At 37.8% G+C, this 16,029-nt stretch overlaps 1 protein-coding gene across 3 annotated transcripts in view; it reads left to right on the forward strand.

The window, feature by feature from the left end:
• The window catches only part of btbd8 (BTB domain containing 8), a 104,579-nt gene extending 91,788 nt beyond the window's left edge, over positions 1–12,791 (forward strand). For 2 of the 3 annotated variants that reach the window (XM_043698782.1, XM_043698783.1), the window contains exons 18-19: positions 4,632–7,028; positions 8,792–12,791. In XM_043698782.1, the coding sequence (XP_043554717.1) occupies positions 4,632–7,028; positions 8,792–9,261 (2,867 nt within the window). In that variant the 3' untranslated portion in view covers positions 9,262–12,791. The remainder of the gene's footprint in view (positions 1–4,631; positions 7,029–8,791) is intronic. The other variant, XM_043698784.1, reaches the window with a different exon arrangement.
• Positions 12,792–16,029: the final 3,238 nt, after the last annotated feature.

Raw genomic sequence — 16,029 nt, forward strand, 5'->3', positions numbered from 1 at the left:
ATTCATTTAAGAGCAAAAGCACAACTAGACAAAGTAGGCCCCTTAAAGAGTAATAAGGTAATCTTTGTGTTGAACCTCAAGAAATGGTAAATATTTCATACCAATTTTTACTGTGAGAAAAATGGAGGCTAGAGAACTTGAAAATAAATAATATTTTGAAAGCAGTTCACGTTAAACAAAAAGTAGTGCTGGAGTGCTGATGGGTGAATCTTTGGATCCTGAACAAGTGTTACTAAGGATGTTGTGGGTGAAAATTGCAGGGCCCCTAACAGAAATATTTGTCATCTGTAACCATGGGTGTGATGCTGGAAGACTTGAGGGTAACTAATGTGCCTTCATTTAAGGAAGGCTGTAAGGAGAAGCCTGGGCCTGACATCGGTGCTGGGTAAGTTATTGGAGGTGAATTAAAGAACAAAAGATGAGTACAGCACAGGAACAGGCGCTTTGGCCCTCCAAGCCTGTGCTGTTGATCATGCCCTAACTAAACTTAAAAAAAAACCTTCTGCCCTTTATTTGGTTCATATCCCTCTATTACTTCCTGTTCACGTAACCATCCAAATGCCTCAAATGTTGCCAATGTGCCTGCTTCCATCACCTCTTCTGGCAGTGTTTTCCAGGCTCCTACCACTCCCTGCTTGAAAAACTTAGCCAGCACATCTCTTTCAAACATCCCCCTCTCACCTTGAACCTGTGCCCCCTTGTATTAGAAACTTCAACCCTAGGAGAAAAAGCCTCTGACTATCTACCCTATCTATGCCTCTCAATTTGTAGATCTGTATCAGGTCTCCTCTCAGCTGTCATCTTTCCTAGCCTTTTTAATCTTCCCGCATAGCAAATTCTCTTGAGACCAGGCAACATCTTGTCAACCTTCTCTGCACTCTACCAGAAGGGCATGGAAACTTTCAAAAGTGTGGCGACTAAAATTGCGCACACTAATACAAATGCAGCCTAACAAGGGTTTTATAAAGCTGCAAACATGGGTTGCTAACTCTTGTACTCCATGTCTCAGCTGATGAAAGCCAGCATGCCAATTCCACAGTCCAAAGATGTGCAGGTCAGGTGAATTGGCCATGCTAAATTGCCCAAAGTGTTAGGTGCATTAGTCAGAGGGAAATGGGTCTGGGTGGGTTATTCTTCGGAGGGTCAGTGTGGACTGGTTGGGCCGAAGGGCCTGTTTCCACACTATAGGGAATCTAATCTAATATGCTTTCTTGATCACCTTGGCCACCTATGTTGCCACTTTTGGCAACTATAGACCTGCATACCCAGATTCGTCTATATGTTAATGTTCCTAAGGGTTCTGTTATTTACAGTATAATTCACAGCTAAATTTGATCCTCCAAAATACATCACCTTGCATTTGGCTGGATTAAACTCCATCTGCCATTTGTGCCCAAGTCACCAATCTGCCTATATCCTGTTATGAAAGGGTACAATCAGCACCGTCAGTAATGGATGAGTTTGGGGAGGCAAGGAATGGTAATCAGCATGTTTGTGCGCAGGAAATAATGTCTCTCAACCCTGACTCAGTTGTTTTGAGAAAGTAAGCAAAAAGATCGAGGGCAAGGTGGTAGATGTTATTTACTTGAACTTTAGTAAAGCCTTTGATGAGGCTCCACATGGTAAACTAACTAAAGTTAGGTCACACTGGATTCAAGGTGAGCTCGCCGAGATAGAAGGTGGATGTGGAGTTTTGTTCTTCGGACTGGACTATGATCAATGATGTTCCATAGGGATCAGTACGGGGTTCACTTTGTTTATTATTCACAAAATGATTTGGTGAGAATTTAGGAGGCATAGTTAGTAAGTTTGTGGATAACGCCAAAATTGGTGGTATAGTGAACAGTGGAAAAAGGTTATCTAAGCTTACATGTAGATCTTGATCAATTGGGCCAATGGGATAAGGAGTGGCAGACGATGTTTAATTTGGATAAATGTGCATTTTGGTAAAACAAACATGAGCAGGACTTTATTAATAGTATGGCCTTGGGTAGTGTAGAACAGAAACCTAGGGGTTTAGGTACATAATTGTTCGAAATCTGCATCACAAGCAGGATAGTTAAGAAGGCATTTAGGTAAAAACAAGGACTGCAGATGCTGGAAACCAGTTTCTAGATTAGAGTTGTGCTGGAAAAGCACAGCAGGTCAGGCAGCATCCGAGGAGTAGGAAAATCGACGTTTCGGGCAAAAGCCCTTCATCAGGATTCCTGATGAAGGGCTTTTGCCCGAAACGTCGATTTTCCTGCTCCTCGGATGCTACCTGAACTGTGCTTTTCCAGCACCACTCTAATCTAAGAAGGCATTTAGCATGCTTGCCTTCATTGTTCAGGCCTTTTGAATATAGTAATTGGGACTGTCATGTTGAGGTTGTACAGGATATTGGTGAGGCCTCTTCTGGAGTGCTGTGTACAGTTCTGGTCATCTTGTCATAGGATGGGTATTATTAAACTGGAGAGGGTTCAGAAAAGATTTACCCAGGATGTTGCTGGGAATGGAGGACTTTGCATTATAAAAATAGGCTGGGACTTTCTTTCGCTGGAACACAGGAAGTTGAGGGGAGACCTGAGAGGATTATAAAAACCTCAGGGTCCAAGAAAACGTGTGTAGGGTGGAGGAATTCAAAACTAGGCATATTTTTAAGGTGAGAGGAGAATGAGTTACCCGTGAGGGGTAACTTTTTTACACATTGGTTCATGTGTAGAATGAACGGCCAGAGGAAGTGGTAAATGCAATGCACTTAGAACATTTAAAATACATTTGGATAAGTGCATGAATAGGAAAGGTTTGGAGGGATATGAGCCAAATGCAGGCTGATGGGACTAGTTGAGTTTGGGAACAAGGTTGGCATGAACCAGTTGGATGAAGAGTCTGTTTCCATGCTGTATGAAACCATGCACTTCAGCAGAAAAATATCTGAATTAAATTTAAATGTTAAAGAACCTAACAAACATACATTTTTTTTTAAGAAAATATATGAAAGATTTAAATTTTTAAATTTTCTTTTAAGAATTGCACACACCCATTCAGTCAGTTTTTAACAAGAAAACAGTGAGAACGCGTAGTTGGAACTTAACATTGCACACCTGGTGTCAACAGACACTTGTTTGAGACTTCTCTTATCATCAATCTGTGGAAGAGTCAAGAAAATCATTCAGCTTCTCCTGTCTTTCATAATCTCCAAGACCTCCAAAAGGCCTTGCATCAGAAAACCTCAACCCTTCCCGATTAGAATAACTGCAGTCCCTTTCCATAATGAAAATGTTCCTAACCTAGAGAGTGATAAGAATGTGGACCTCACTGTCACTAGTAGTTCACTATTTTAATTTGGAGATGCCGGTGTTGGACTGGGGTGTACAAAGTTTAAAAATCGCACAACACCAGGTTATAGTCCAACAGGTTTAATTGGAAGCATACTAGCTTTCAGAGCGATGCTCCTTCATCAGGTGGTAGTGGCTGGGGAGCGTCGCTCCAAAAGCTAGTGTGTTTCCAATTAAACCTGTTGGACTATAACCTGGTGTTGTGATTTTTAACTTTGTTCACTATCTTGGATACACGTAAGGCAACTAGATAACCATGTGATGGAGGAAAAGAGTACAAGCCTGTGATGATAGGGTTTGATGATGGATAAGAGTAACAAAAAGATGGGGTACTGGGCTAATGGTTGGATACTTGGTAGTGTGGATGAGCAGAGGGATCTTGGTGTTCATGTACACCAAGTTGCCACCCAGGTAAATAGCGCTGTGAAGAAGGCATATGGCGTACTGGCTTTTATTGGTAGAGGAATTGAGTTCCGGAGTCCTGAGGTCATGTTGCAGTTGTATAAGACTCTGGTGCAGCCGCATCTGGAGTATTGTGTGCAGTTTTGGTCGCCATACTATAGGAAGGATGTGGAGGCACTGGAACGCGTGCAGAGGAGGTTTACTGGGATGTTGCCTGGTATGGTAGGAAGATCGTATGAGGAAAGGCTGAGGCACTTGGGGCTGTTTTCATTGGAGAAAAGAAGGTTTAGGGGTGACTTGATAGAGGTGTACAAGATGATTAGGGATTTAGATAGGGTTGACCATGAGAACCTTTTTCCACATATGGAGTCAGCTATTACGATGGGGCATAGCTTTAAATTAAGGGGTGGTAGGTATAGGACAGATGTTAGGGGTAGGTTCTTTACTCAGCGAGTCGTGAGTTCATGGAATGCCCTGCCAGTAGCAGTGGTGGACTCTCCCTCTTTATGGGCATTTAAGCGGGCATTGGATAGGCATATGGAGGATAGTGGACTAGTGTAGGTTATGTGGGCTTGGATCGGCGCAGCATCGAGGGCCAAAGGGCCTGTACTGCGCTGTATTCTTCTATGTTCTATGAGGCAGCTTAAGGGGAGCATAAATGCCGTCCATGGCTTCTGTACAAAGCAAGCCATGATATTGTAAATTCCATAAAATAGTTCACAGGATCAGAGTCTGTGTCCTAAAATTAAAATTCACGGTGACCTTTTACATCTGAATGTTTACTAAACATGCTACTATTTTGATGCACATTAAAGAAGTATTTTTGTTTACTTGTATTACAGATATACTTTTTTTTAAGAACTGTATGGTATTTTGTACAGTTTTTGACCATTTAAAACTTTATTGTTCTAGATCCAAAAGGAGGGACAGTGGTTTTAGAAAAAGCAGCCCTTATTTCAGAACAAAGTGATGCTTCAAAACAGCCTACTAAAGTTCCAAACTGTGAAAAAATAATGGCTAATGAAATATTTACAAAGGCTAATAATTCTAAACCAGTGAAAGCAGCAGCCCTCTCTGCAATAAAGACAAATACAAGGAAAATGACACAACTTGGCACCGCAAGTCCACGGACACCTATTAATTCCAGTAAGGTTGCTCTGAAAGAGAAAAGTGCGTCTCTACCCAATGTAAGAAAGCCATCAACTAAGTTGCTTCCGGTGACAACCAAAACAAGTTCTAGCCTAAAAAGATCTGCCTCTAGTTGTAATGAAAAGGCAGCTCCTAATTCTCCGTGTCATGATGTGAAAAGTGGAACAGAGTTAAAAAGTAATCAAATGGGACCAAGTAATCAGCCACCACTCTGTCAGAATGTAGAAGTACCTACTGCTTCACATGATAATAGGTTGGCAAAAGGAGACCATGTTTTGACATGTGGACATTCGCAACAAATCATTACCTCCAGCAACCTATCTAACCATGTTAAAAAAGCAAATAATTGTACATCAGAAAAATTACAAATAGCTTTAGATATGTCTTCTGCAACTAATTTTGAAGGTCACACAACACACAAGCCATCTAAAGACATTGAACTGAAGACCAAACATTATAGTTCTCCAGATCATTCTTCTTCTGCAAATAAAGAACCCCAAATAAATCAATCTTGTGAACCAAAGCTATTGATTTTTAATGGCTGTGAGAAAACCAAGGAAGTCCCTCTTCAAAGAGAAACTAATTTTGCTGAAGAAATTAAAGCTGGCCATCTTTTTACAGATGGGGACCATGTTCTAAATAAAGGTATATTTGAACTAAATAGTGCAACAATTTATACTCACTCATTTGACCAAACTAGTGACGCTGCAAAGTATAACTTAAAACAAGATGAAAAGCCAGTTCCATCAGATTTACATAAAGAAATAGACGAGTCAGGAATCCCAGAAAATCATGAGCATTCAGAAACTCCACTAGTAGAATCTTGGAACTTGGGCACAGAAGGCTACCAAGCCTCAGATGCATCTTTCCCAAAGCAAAGTCCAGACACAGATACTGGAAGTGCAACAACCTCATCTGATGATATAAAACCTAATTCTGAAGACTATGATGCTGGAGGTTCCCAGGATGATGATGGATCAAACGAGAGGGGTATTTCCAAGTGCAGTACAGTTGTATGTCATGACTTTCTTGGGAGAAGTAGCAGTGATACGAGCACGCCTGAAGAGCTTAAGGAATATGACAGTGGATTAAGAGTAGAAGTAAAAGTGAAAGGTATAGAGCCACATGGGAAGACAAGAGGTGCTAGCACAAGAGAATCACTAATTAATCATTGTTCCAGAATATCTCCAGGCAGTAAAGCAGTGGAAAGAGGCAGTGAAGAAGATGCTGTTCCTGGTGGTGATAAATTAGATCCTGCCTCAGATATTTTGTCTTCATGTGAAGTGACTGAAGAAGATAAATCCGAAATTGAGAATACAGAGGAAGTTTTCCCTTCCCCTCTTCCTCCACCTCCACCTCCACCCCCTCCCGACCAGGGCATTTACCACTTTCAAGGTATTGATAACCTGGCTTTTGAAGACGTTACAGAAAATGACACAGAGGTTACAAACTTTTCTTCAGCTGCAAATTTTAAGCGTTCTGTTCTGCTATCTGTGGATGAATGTGAGGAGTTGGGTTCTGATGAAGGAGAAGCTGAAAGTCCTCTTGCATTCTCTTTTGGTTCTCTTACTCCGTCCGATGTATTTGATGGTGGTTCCCATGAAAGTGGCCACCAACGTTATGGCAGAACCTACTATTCACGGTACTCGCTGGAAATTGATGATGACTTTTTGGTGTATAGCCACCTTCATCAAGAGAAGGCCAAAAAACAAACAAAGGAACCAAGTCCTTCACCACCTGCAGATGAAACTAGCATGTTGGCTGACTGTGCATTACTGCAGGTTGTTTCAACAGATATAGAAGCGACAAAGCAAGTCAATATTGAAGCTGTTGCACCCCATCAGTGTGGTGAACCTTTTGATGAAGTAGAAAGTAAACATGAAGAAAAGGACCAGATGGAAGGAAACATGCTTGAAAACCAATCTGAGGATAACATGTTAACTGAAGAAAATAATATCCAGCCTGCAGGTGATGGTGGTGGTGGTGACAATAGACCTCAGGAAAGACCCTGCCATTTGCATCTCTGCCAGAAAGGGCATTCTTCCAGTGTACACAGTGATGACGTTGCTACAAATGAGCATTTAGCTAATATGGAAAAAGAGTATGTGCAAGCTTACAACTCCACACCCAATGAGCAAACTAATAATACTTTGCCAACAGGTAATGTATATTGTAATTAACCTTTGATCACAATATAAACCACTTGGTCTGAAGATGGCACTCAGCTTTGTGTCAAATTGCCAAAATGCAGAGCAGTAAAAGTAAGACCACATCAGTTTAGTTTGTGGAACTATTGGAATGTAGTTTTCAAAGTACAGAGTGTAGGAGGAGTACATCTTGTATTGTTAAATGTGAACATGTACAATTCTTCCAGTAATTGTTAGCATGACTACTATGAGAATTTAGTTCATATTTAATTACAATTGCGTGAAAGAAGAGAACCTGCACTCCAGAATCTTAAGGCCATTTTCTATGTATGACATTAAAGATCATTTAGCCAAAACCATGTATTTAATGTGTAATAACGTTCAATGTATTAAACCAGATGTTGGTAAGTCTACCTTGGAGATGTGTTGCACGTTGAACCTTTGGAGCTAGGCATGCAAGATTAAACTAACACAGTCCTTCAAGCAGTTGGAATGCCAAAGTATTAGATTTTAGGAGTTCATTGCAAAGACTGATTTGCAAGTAAGTGTGTTTTCACACTTGTCGAACAAGTTTAAAGTGGTTTGGTCTCCGGGCATTGGGAAAATGTCACTTTGCCGATCGATGAGTGAACCTAAACTACATTTGCACTGAAATGTTAATAGCAGTACTTGTACACAGTTCTGTAAATCAAAATTAATTAGATTTGAGGTAACTGTCCAGCAAAGTGTATTATGAATACTGTATTTGTTTTGTCCAGGATGTAATTAAATTTTGTGCTCATGTTCCTACTAAGTTAAGTTCTGCCAAATGTATTTCAATGATTGTCTAACTATTGGCTCTCTGGTTTGCTTAGCAATTACAATTAAGGCTTTTGCTGAGGTTTTTTTTGCTTGATGAATGATTGATCTTTTAACTGGTTTACTAACCTAATAAACTGCATCAGATTTTCCTGATCTTTTTACTTATTTTATTAATTAACGTGTGGCACTGTACAGAACAACAAATCCGATCAAACAGTTGCACAAAACATTAGCACATGGCCTGTAACATATGCAATTCGAATGAAAATTGAGGTTTAACCCAACTTTAAATCCACAAATTTTGAACAATTAGTCAGGGCTAAATCATGATGCTTTTTTTAAAAAAAAAAATTATCCATGACCGGTAAATGTTCCACAACTCCCTTGGAGTAATGTAAGGGCCATGGACAAAAATCACAGGCTCTAGTCCAGGTCCTCATCTTGATGTACCTTGCTATCCTGGGAACTGAGAGGTTACAGCATTATCTATAAATTACATAATGTCCTGTTACTTTTCATTTTACTGGAATCAGATGCTCCAAAGTTATCATAGAAAACTTAACAATTTGTCAAAAATACACTTGTAGCAAAGGTAGGAATCTACTCATTTTAAATCTGAGTAGCTGTGTGAAAACTACAAGTAATTTCAGAAGAATGGATGGAACATTTGTATGATGTTTTCCAACATTGCCAATTTGTTTCTGGATTATCTAATTGGATAAGTAACATTAATTTTACTTTGATCATTCATCTTTTTTTGGCCATGTGCCTTTGTTGTTTCATCTTTTAACCTGTATTAACTTTTATCCAGCTCCTGCCCTTTAGTCCATCAGAAACTGCTTTAAAATCTTTGATCATTCTTGCATTCAGTCTATTAACCAAAATACTCCCAAAATAATCTACTGTGCAGCAGCCCCATTTGAAGTTTTTCAATATTGGAATATTTACAATGTTTAGTATTATGAATTGTTTCAGGAAACTTAGCTGATTGTGACAGATCACAAAGCTGCACATTTGATCGTCGCCCTTCAAAAACCCTTTCTCCCATATACGAGATGGAAATAATAGAAGATGTGGATCGGAGTTCAGAGGTAGAAGTGAACCATGTGCACAAAGAAGAAAATGAACACTTTGCAAAAAGAGACTGGATACTACTTAAGCAGCTTCTTGGAGATCAGGATCTAAATTGTGGAATTGTTAACTGTCTACCTGAAGATATCAATTTAGCAAAGTATCTGATCAACCAAACACTCTTCCTTTCTAGAGATGCTTGTAAGACTCCAGGTAGAATTGCAGTTGAAAAAGAGGCATGGTATAAATGGACAGAACTGCAGTCTCCTTCAGAGGACTCCACAGCTAGCATTACAGTGGCCAGTTTTTCACCAGAAGAATCAGTGTCTCCACAGGGGGAATGGACAATTGTGGAACTGGAAACCCATCACTAAGCATACCCACTAAATTGTGTGCATTGGGATGCAAGATGAATTTAATCCATATGTCACATGGTCCTGTCCTTTTTCTGTAGCTTAACAGAATCTTAGTGTGTCACTATTGGATGCCATAGTAGAAAATAAAATTGTGTACTTGACATTTTGTTACAGAATTACCGTTTGGGAGGTCTTTGTGAAGAGGATAAGCATGTATGTCGATGATGCTTTACTTTAAATTTGGGACTCAGGCATAAGAAACCTTTGTAAAATATTAGTTTGTCTAAAATTGAAACGCTTCTTTTCATTTTCATTGTAAAATTTTAGAAAACCAAATTATTTTTTTTTAAATTGATCAGAATAGGTAGTAATGAGGGTAACCTTTGAAGCCAAGACATATGAACTTCGGTAAAACTCAGCATAAAAATCTTGTTTGGAATTGAGGGCTGTATTTTGTTTTTTTAATTTTTTGAGGTTTTAGATATTGATACAATGGCCATGGGACCAGAATCTGAACTAATATAGTTTTATCCTTTTTCTTTATAAACTTACAGGATATGCTAGCTGTTTAAAACAAAATGTGATTTTTTTTTTCTTAGTCCAACTTGGGAATTTTCTATTATTGCAGGTATAATTTGATTATGTTGAGCCGACTCAACATAAACTAGACATACATGAAATGCGTCCATGAGAAATTAACACAATTTCATTGCTCTTTGATAATGCAAATGCTTATTTGAGAAACTTTTAAATAGCACTGATTATTTTGCATCCTGTAAATTCAGAGATGGTCATAATTTTGTTACCATATGCTTTTTTGATTTGATTGAAAGCTATGTGAAAAACTGGATGGAAAATAATGGAATATTAGAAAATTATGCTTTTGACGAGGCTTAGCTTTACGTCAAGTTTTTGTACAGGTGCTAATAAGTTTACCTTACCTGTGGCTATGCAGAATGAAGTCCAATTTGATTTAGAAGCCCCAAGCAACACCTTAAATGAGATCTCACAAGTGGACTCGTGGGCAGGACACACCTTCTAGGAACAATGTTTGCAGATATCCTTGAAATCCTACGGTTTAATCACGTTTCAGTCGGCTTCTCCCACTTTGATTTAATCTGTGAAATGACCTGACTTGGAACTGCATGATTATTCACGTGCAGTTAGAGTACGTTTTCTTATTTTCCCGTGCTTATTACCCACAAGTTTGAAAATACAAATGTTCCTACTTGCATACCAGTGTAAAATAAAACTAGTTTTAGTACAAAGATCCAGCCTTAAACTCTAAAAGTTAGATTGCTGTCTAGACTTAAACGTGTGAATGAATGAATAACTCAAATCTAGTAACCAAGCATCAAAACTAATCCTATGCTCTTTATTCAATATCACATCTTGAACAAAACATGAACAAAAGTATGCTGTTGTTCATGCCATGCTGTAAAGGAAAACTGTTTCTTTATACAAATTAATAGATATGCTAAAGGCAGTATTTTAATTTGAGGTGCTGGTGGTTCAAAAGCTGCTTAACCACTTATTCTGAAATGCATTGCCTTCATAACTTGATTGCAGATTTTTTTTTTTTAGTTTACTTCTTTTGAAAAGAAGATGGAAGTTTCATTGCAAAATTATTCTAACTGTATATTATCTCTAACTTTAAGAATTGGATAAAATGTTCTCATTTGAAAAATTTTCACCCATTCTCTTGTGTTTTAGTGTACATAATTCTGAAAGTTTTAGGTGCAGAAAACTTGAAATGTGTAATAAATATGAAAATGTTTCAAGGTGACTTTACTAAAGGTCCCCGATAAATAAGCAAATGATGCTGAGCTCTTAAGAGCATTCCAGAGCCCTTCAAGAGTAATGAAAAATCATAGCTGAGAACCTGCATTGCATCATCCATGGTACTGACACATCTTAGAGTGATTTACTGTGTTGAAAGTTCTATTTTGAAGTGTACACTGTTTTTGCATGATATTGGAGAAACACCTGATCCTGGTTACTGTGAAAATGCCTGGTAATAAAACGGTAAATGTTTGTTGTGGGAAAAATATAGATTACAAAATAGAAAAGTAATCATGCATTTTGAATGTAGTATATGAAGGGCTGGAATTTGATATTTTTTCCAGTACAGTGATAGGCTGGGAAGAACATAGAGTAGAGGCCATTCAGACGATTGAATCTTCTCCACCATTCAATCATGACTGTTATGTTTCTCAACCTCATTCTACCTTCTTCTTTAACCCTCAAGTCTTTTACCAATGAAGAACCGACGTATCTGAAATACACTCAATGACTTGACCATAAGCTGCTCTGGCAACAATGAAGAACAATGTTGTTATTCTTGTAAATAGTTTTGTAGAACCATCAAACCTACTAAACATCAGTTAAAAAGCTCTTCCTTGAAGCATCTGGGACTTTCACTGTAAAATAAAGTACTTTAATATTCTGCAAAACAGGTCTCCATCATCAATTAATAGTTCAGTAGCTTTAAACCTCCTGTACATAATTCTGGAAAAACACCACCTGTGCGATGTGTATTCATGAGTCGGTTTACAAATATTTCACCTAGTAAGTAAAAGGTGCTCTAAGTCTTTGAACAAACATGTAAATACATTTGGGAGAAAATTCTATAAAGGTTACACTTGAAAATTTAGATGTCAGCTTTTTATGCATCCAATATAATTTGTATAACTATTGTAACTTTGCATTTAACATTTCATAAACTAATTTCAAACCATGTCCCTTATTTCCATCTGTATTTTTGTGACACATTGTTCATAATAGGAAGTCATTTAATGTAATTATGTTCACTTTTTAATGTTACAAGGCCAAGTGTAGTTTTCTAGTTGTATAAACTTGAACATAAGTATAATTGAATTACCATTATATCCTGCCATTTTTATACTAAATTACTACTTTGATATTTATGATGTTTCCAGCATGACAAGTTGCCATAGCCAGTTTACATTATGAATGGATATAGAAATTTTATAGATGTAGATGTGAAAAAAATGGAAATTAACAGCCTCTTTGCCTCTTCACAATCTTCACTTTCTTTTCTGCATAGTAATTGCAGTTTAGTAAATACAATACCTCAAATATGTTTTTTTTTCTCTTAATTCTGAGTGATACCTAATGAGGAAAGTCTCTGCACAAAATCAGAGAAGCTAAGATCAGACTCCACTTAACACAGAGCTAACCAGTCTGTTGATAGTTGCTGGTTAGGTAAAATAATGAAAAAAAACCGCCAAATGTATATGTTACCTTACAACAACATGAGATGGTGTCCTCAGGAGGAGGAGGAAAATTGTAGCAAGAGGCAATTTATAATTTAAACAGGTGAGCAGTGGAAAAGCAAGTATACCTCAACTGCAGTACTGTAAAGCTTTGATATGAGTTATATTTATTTGTACTGCTTTTAAATTGAATGTGATGTTCTTAAAATGTACATGATGTTTACCTTCAAATCCTATGGGTGTCTAGTACAAATATCTTAGTAATTATGTAGACTATTTTTCAAACAAACAATTTTCAATAAATTTGTTTTTAGTGACATTGTCTTGCATGATTTTAATCACTCTTTGATCTTTGGCCAATGCCATTTTACTTTGTTCTCTTAACTTCCAAAAACTGATCACTATTTTGTCAGAACATTTATACTTTTAGATATGCACTGAAACAATTTTATTAAGAAGGTTTAACGTCTAAAGGAACTGAATTGTTCACACTAATTACATCTTGTATCATAATTTCATGTCATTGAAGCATAGATATGAAATGTTATGAAACAGATTTTTTGTGAAATGCATGGATTTACCGCCTCTACTGCTCACTATTTATGCAAATTAGTAAACAAGGGTTCTTGTGGTAGTGTCCCTGCCCCTGGGCCAGGAGGCTTGGGTTCAAAACCCACATTTCAGTGATGTGATAACATGTCCAAGCAAGTCGATTTGTTTTATTTAGATATTTTAATGTTGGAAATACTCAGCTGATCAGGCCACAAATATGGAAAACGAGTTAGTCATGGTTTCAAGTTGAACTAAAAAAAGTGAGAAATACACAATAGATTTTGAACAAAGAATCGGTGAGACAAGGACAGAGCTGTGATTGCATGGGAGATGCAAGATTAATGACAAAAGAGTTGGTCTTCCAGGGTCAAGAAGAATAGTGAGAGGCAAAGAAAAGAAACAAAGGAAAAAGATGTTAGTATAGATGGGTTTGCTATCTGAAAACAAATAAAGAGAAAGTGAATCTTACAAATAAAAAGAAACCTTATTTTTGAGAGGGGGGGGGGGTAGTGCATTTTACAGTCCGAAATTATTGAAACGTTTCTGGAAAATGCTCTTCCTTTAGCCTTTGTAACAGTGCTGTAGACTGACGATGGAGAAGGTAGAGAGTTAAAATGAATATTTGAGGAAACATGGTATTTAGGAGTGACTGGAAACTAGGGAAAAAGGGATTGGCTCTCTTTCAGGGGTGACACAAGTTCATAAAGTCAAGATGTAGGAAGCGGTCTGGATAGAGGTGAGATATGATAATAGCAATAGGCTACTTGAAGTGATGTACAGACCTCCTAATAGTAGAATGGTAGGAAGGAGTATGAAAGAGGAAATAATAGGGTGTTATCAGACAGTTGTGCTGACAATTATGGGGATTTTTAGTCTGCATAGATTGAAAAAATCAGATGCAAAATTCACTGTTTATGGCATAGTTCCTCAGAACAGCAGTTCCTGAAACCAACCACTGAGCAGACTAGTTATTTTCTAATCAACCTGTCCAGAGTTGTTATAGCACAGCTCTGAAGCAGGTAGGACTTGAACTTGGGCTTCTAGCTCCGAGGTAAGGACACTGCCATTCTATCACAACAGCGTCACTTATACAAGCAGGCTATACTAGGCTATATGAGAGAGGATGAATTACTGATAGCCTAGTGAAGGCAGTGATCATATTACCAAGGTAGCAATGATCCAGAGTTGTTATAGCACAGCTCTGAAGCAGGTAGGACTTGAACTTGGGCTTCTAGCTCCGAGGTAAGGACACTGAATTACTGATAGCCTAGTGAAGGCAGTGATCATATTACCAAGGTAGCAATGACCATAAATGTGACAGAAATTTTACTTATGTTTGAGGAAGAGAATAATGGATCCAAGACTAATATAACTTACGGGTAATTATAAAGTGGAGCAGGTTTGAGTGCCCTATACCTGGTTCTAGTTCATACGTTCATATATAAGCTGAAGCTCACGCTTGAGGATCATTGTTAGTGCATCATTTCCAATGTACAGACCACATTGTAGAAAAGGAAGGATAATAAATTGAAACAGGTAAAAGCAAATTGAATGATATGGAAAGGAGTGTTTGGGATGTTGGATGGTGAGGAGAGAGGATGTAAAAGGATATGGGTCACATCTACTGTTTGCTGAGCCATTATGAGAAGGGGTGACTAAGGAAGAGTAGATCATGTTATAATGGAGGAAATGATTCTTTAAGACAACTGACAGGACAGATGAGGGGAAAATGTGTTTAGTGGTGGCATTACATTGGAGCTGACATTAATGAGGAGGGAGAATTACAGATTGAATAGGGAGGCTGGTGAGATGGGATGGAAGGCAAGGACAAGGGGAACCGTATTGCTCTGAGACAGAGGAAGTGGTGGTGTGCGGTTGAGGACCATGTTCTCCACAGTGGTTGTTGCAGGGGGAAATGTGATGTTTGGCTGGGGCGGGTCGGGGGGAGGAGATATCAGAGCAGATGGAATAGAAAATCTGACTAAAGGGAACGGTTCCTTTAGAGTATTGGTGAGAAAGTGTCAAAGTATAAGCTTGCTGACTCCAAAGCTATCTACTAATCAAATTATACTCAACATACTCTAGAGTAGAGGTATTGTATTTTTATATTTAAAAAAAAAACTCTACCTGACTGTAACTTCAAAACAGTCACTTTATTGTTATTTCGTATTGTTCTGAATGCTGGCCTTGCTGCACCCCACTCCAGTTGTGAAGAACTACGCTTGGGTAATTGCACACTGCTCTGAGATAATTCTTTTGAAGAATCAAAAACTGAGATGAGTTTGCTGGACCTAGACCCTTAATGACTATAATTCAATACATGAATATATGATGGACAATTAAAAGCACAAAAGATTTTACGAAGAGAAAGTCAAACCAGCTTCAGAACTTTTTATGGTAAATGTGCAGCAAATTTATAAGTGCTCAACCAGTAAGCATTGATATATCACTACTACCAGGTCAATGTTGCATTGTACTTGCTTTTTTTATAGATATTTTTATTAGAAATTTAACATTTTTACAAGTTTACAAAAATAAACAAAACTCTCAAATATAAACATTGATATACAATTAAATCAAATATACAATAACCAAAATTTAACAAAAGAAAAAAAAATACCAAAAAAGAAAAAAAAAACAAAACTCAACTATCTACCAATCTAACCTACAACTAACCAGAGTGTATATTTAAATCTCTCACATGCTCGGAATGTGTTAACATCAGATGTAATAAAACCCGTATTCGTGCAGGATTCCTCTCCTAAGGGGCCCTGGACCAGCCAGGTTTGTAATCTCAATTAAATAAAAGCCCTTGTTAGGATAGCCGAAATATCTGTATTTATGTAATTCAAGAAGGGCTGCCATATTTTATAAAATAATTCGGTCTTTCGGTACACCATATTTGTAAGGAAGTCAAGGGGAATACATTCCATAATTAATCTGTGCCAATTTGAAAGTCCAGGAGGCCCCTCAGCCACCCAGTTTACCAAAATATTTT

The sequence above is a fragment of the Chiloscyllium plagiosum genome, chromosome 11, assembly GCF_004010195.1.
Source record: "Chiloscyllium plagiosum isolate BGI_BamShark_2017 chromosome 11, ASM401019v2, whole genome shotgun sequence".
In the NCBI taxonomy this organism is placed as follows: domain Eukaryota; kingdom Metazoa; phylum Chordata; class Chondrichthyes; order Orectolobiformes; family Hemiscylliidae; genus Chiloscyllium; species Chiloscyllium plagiosum.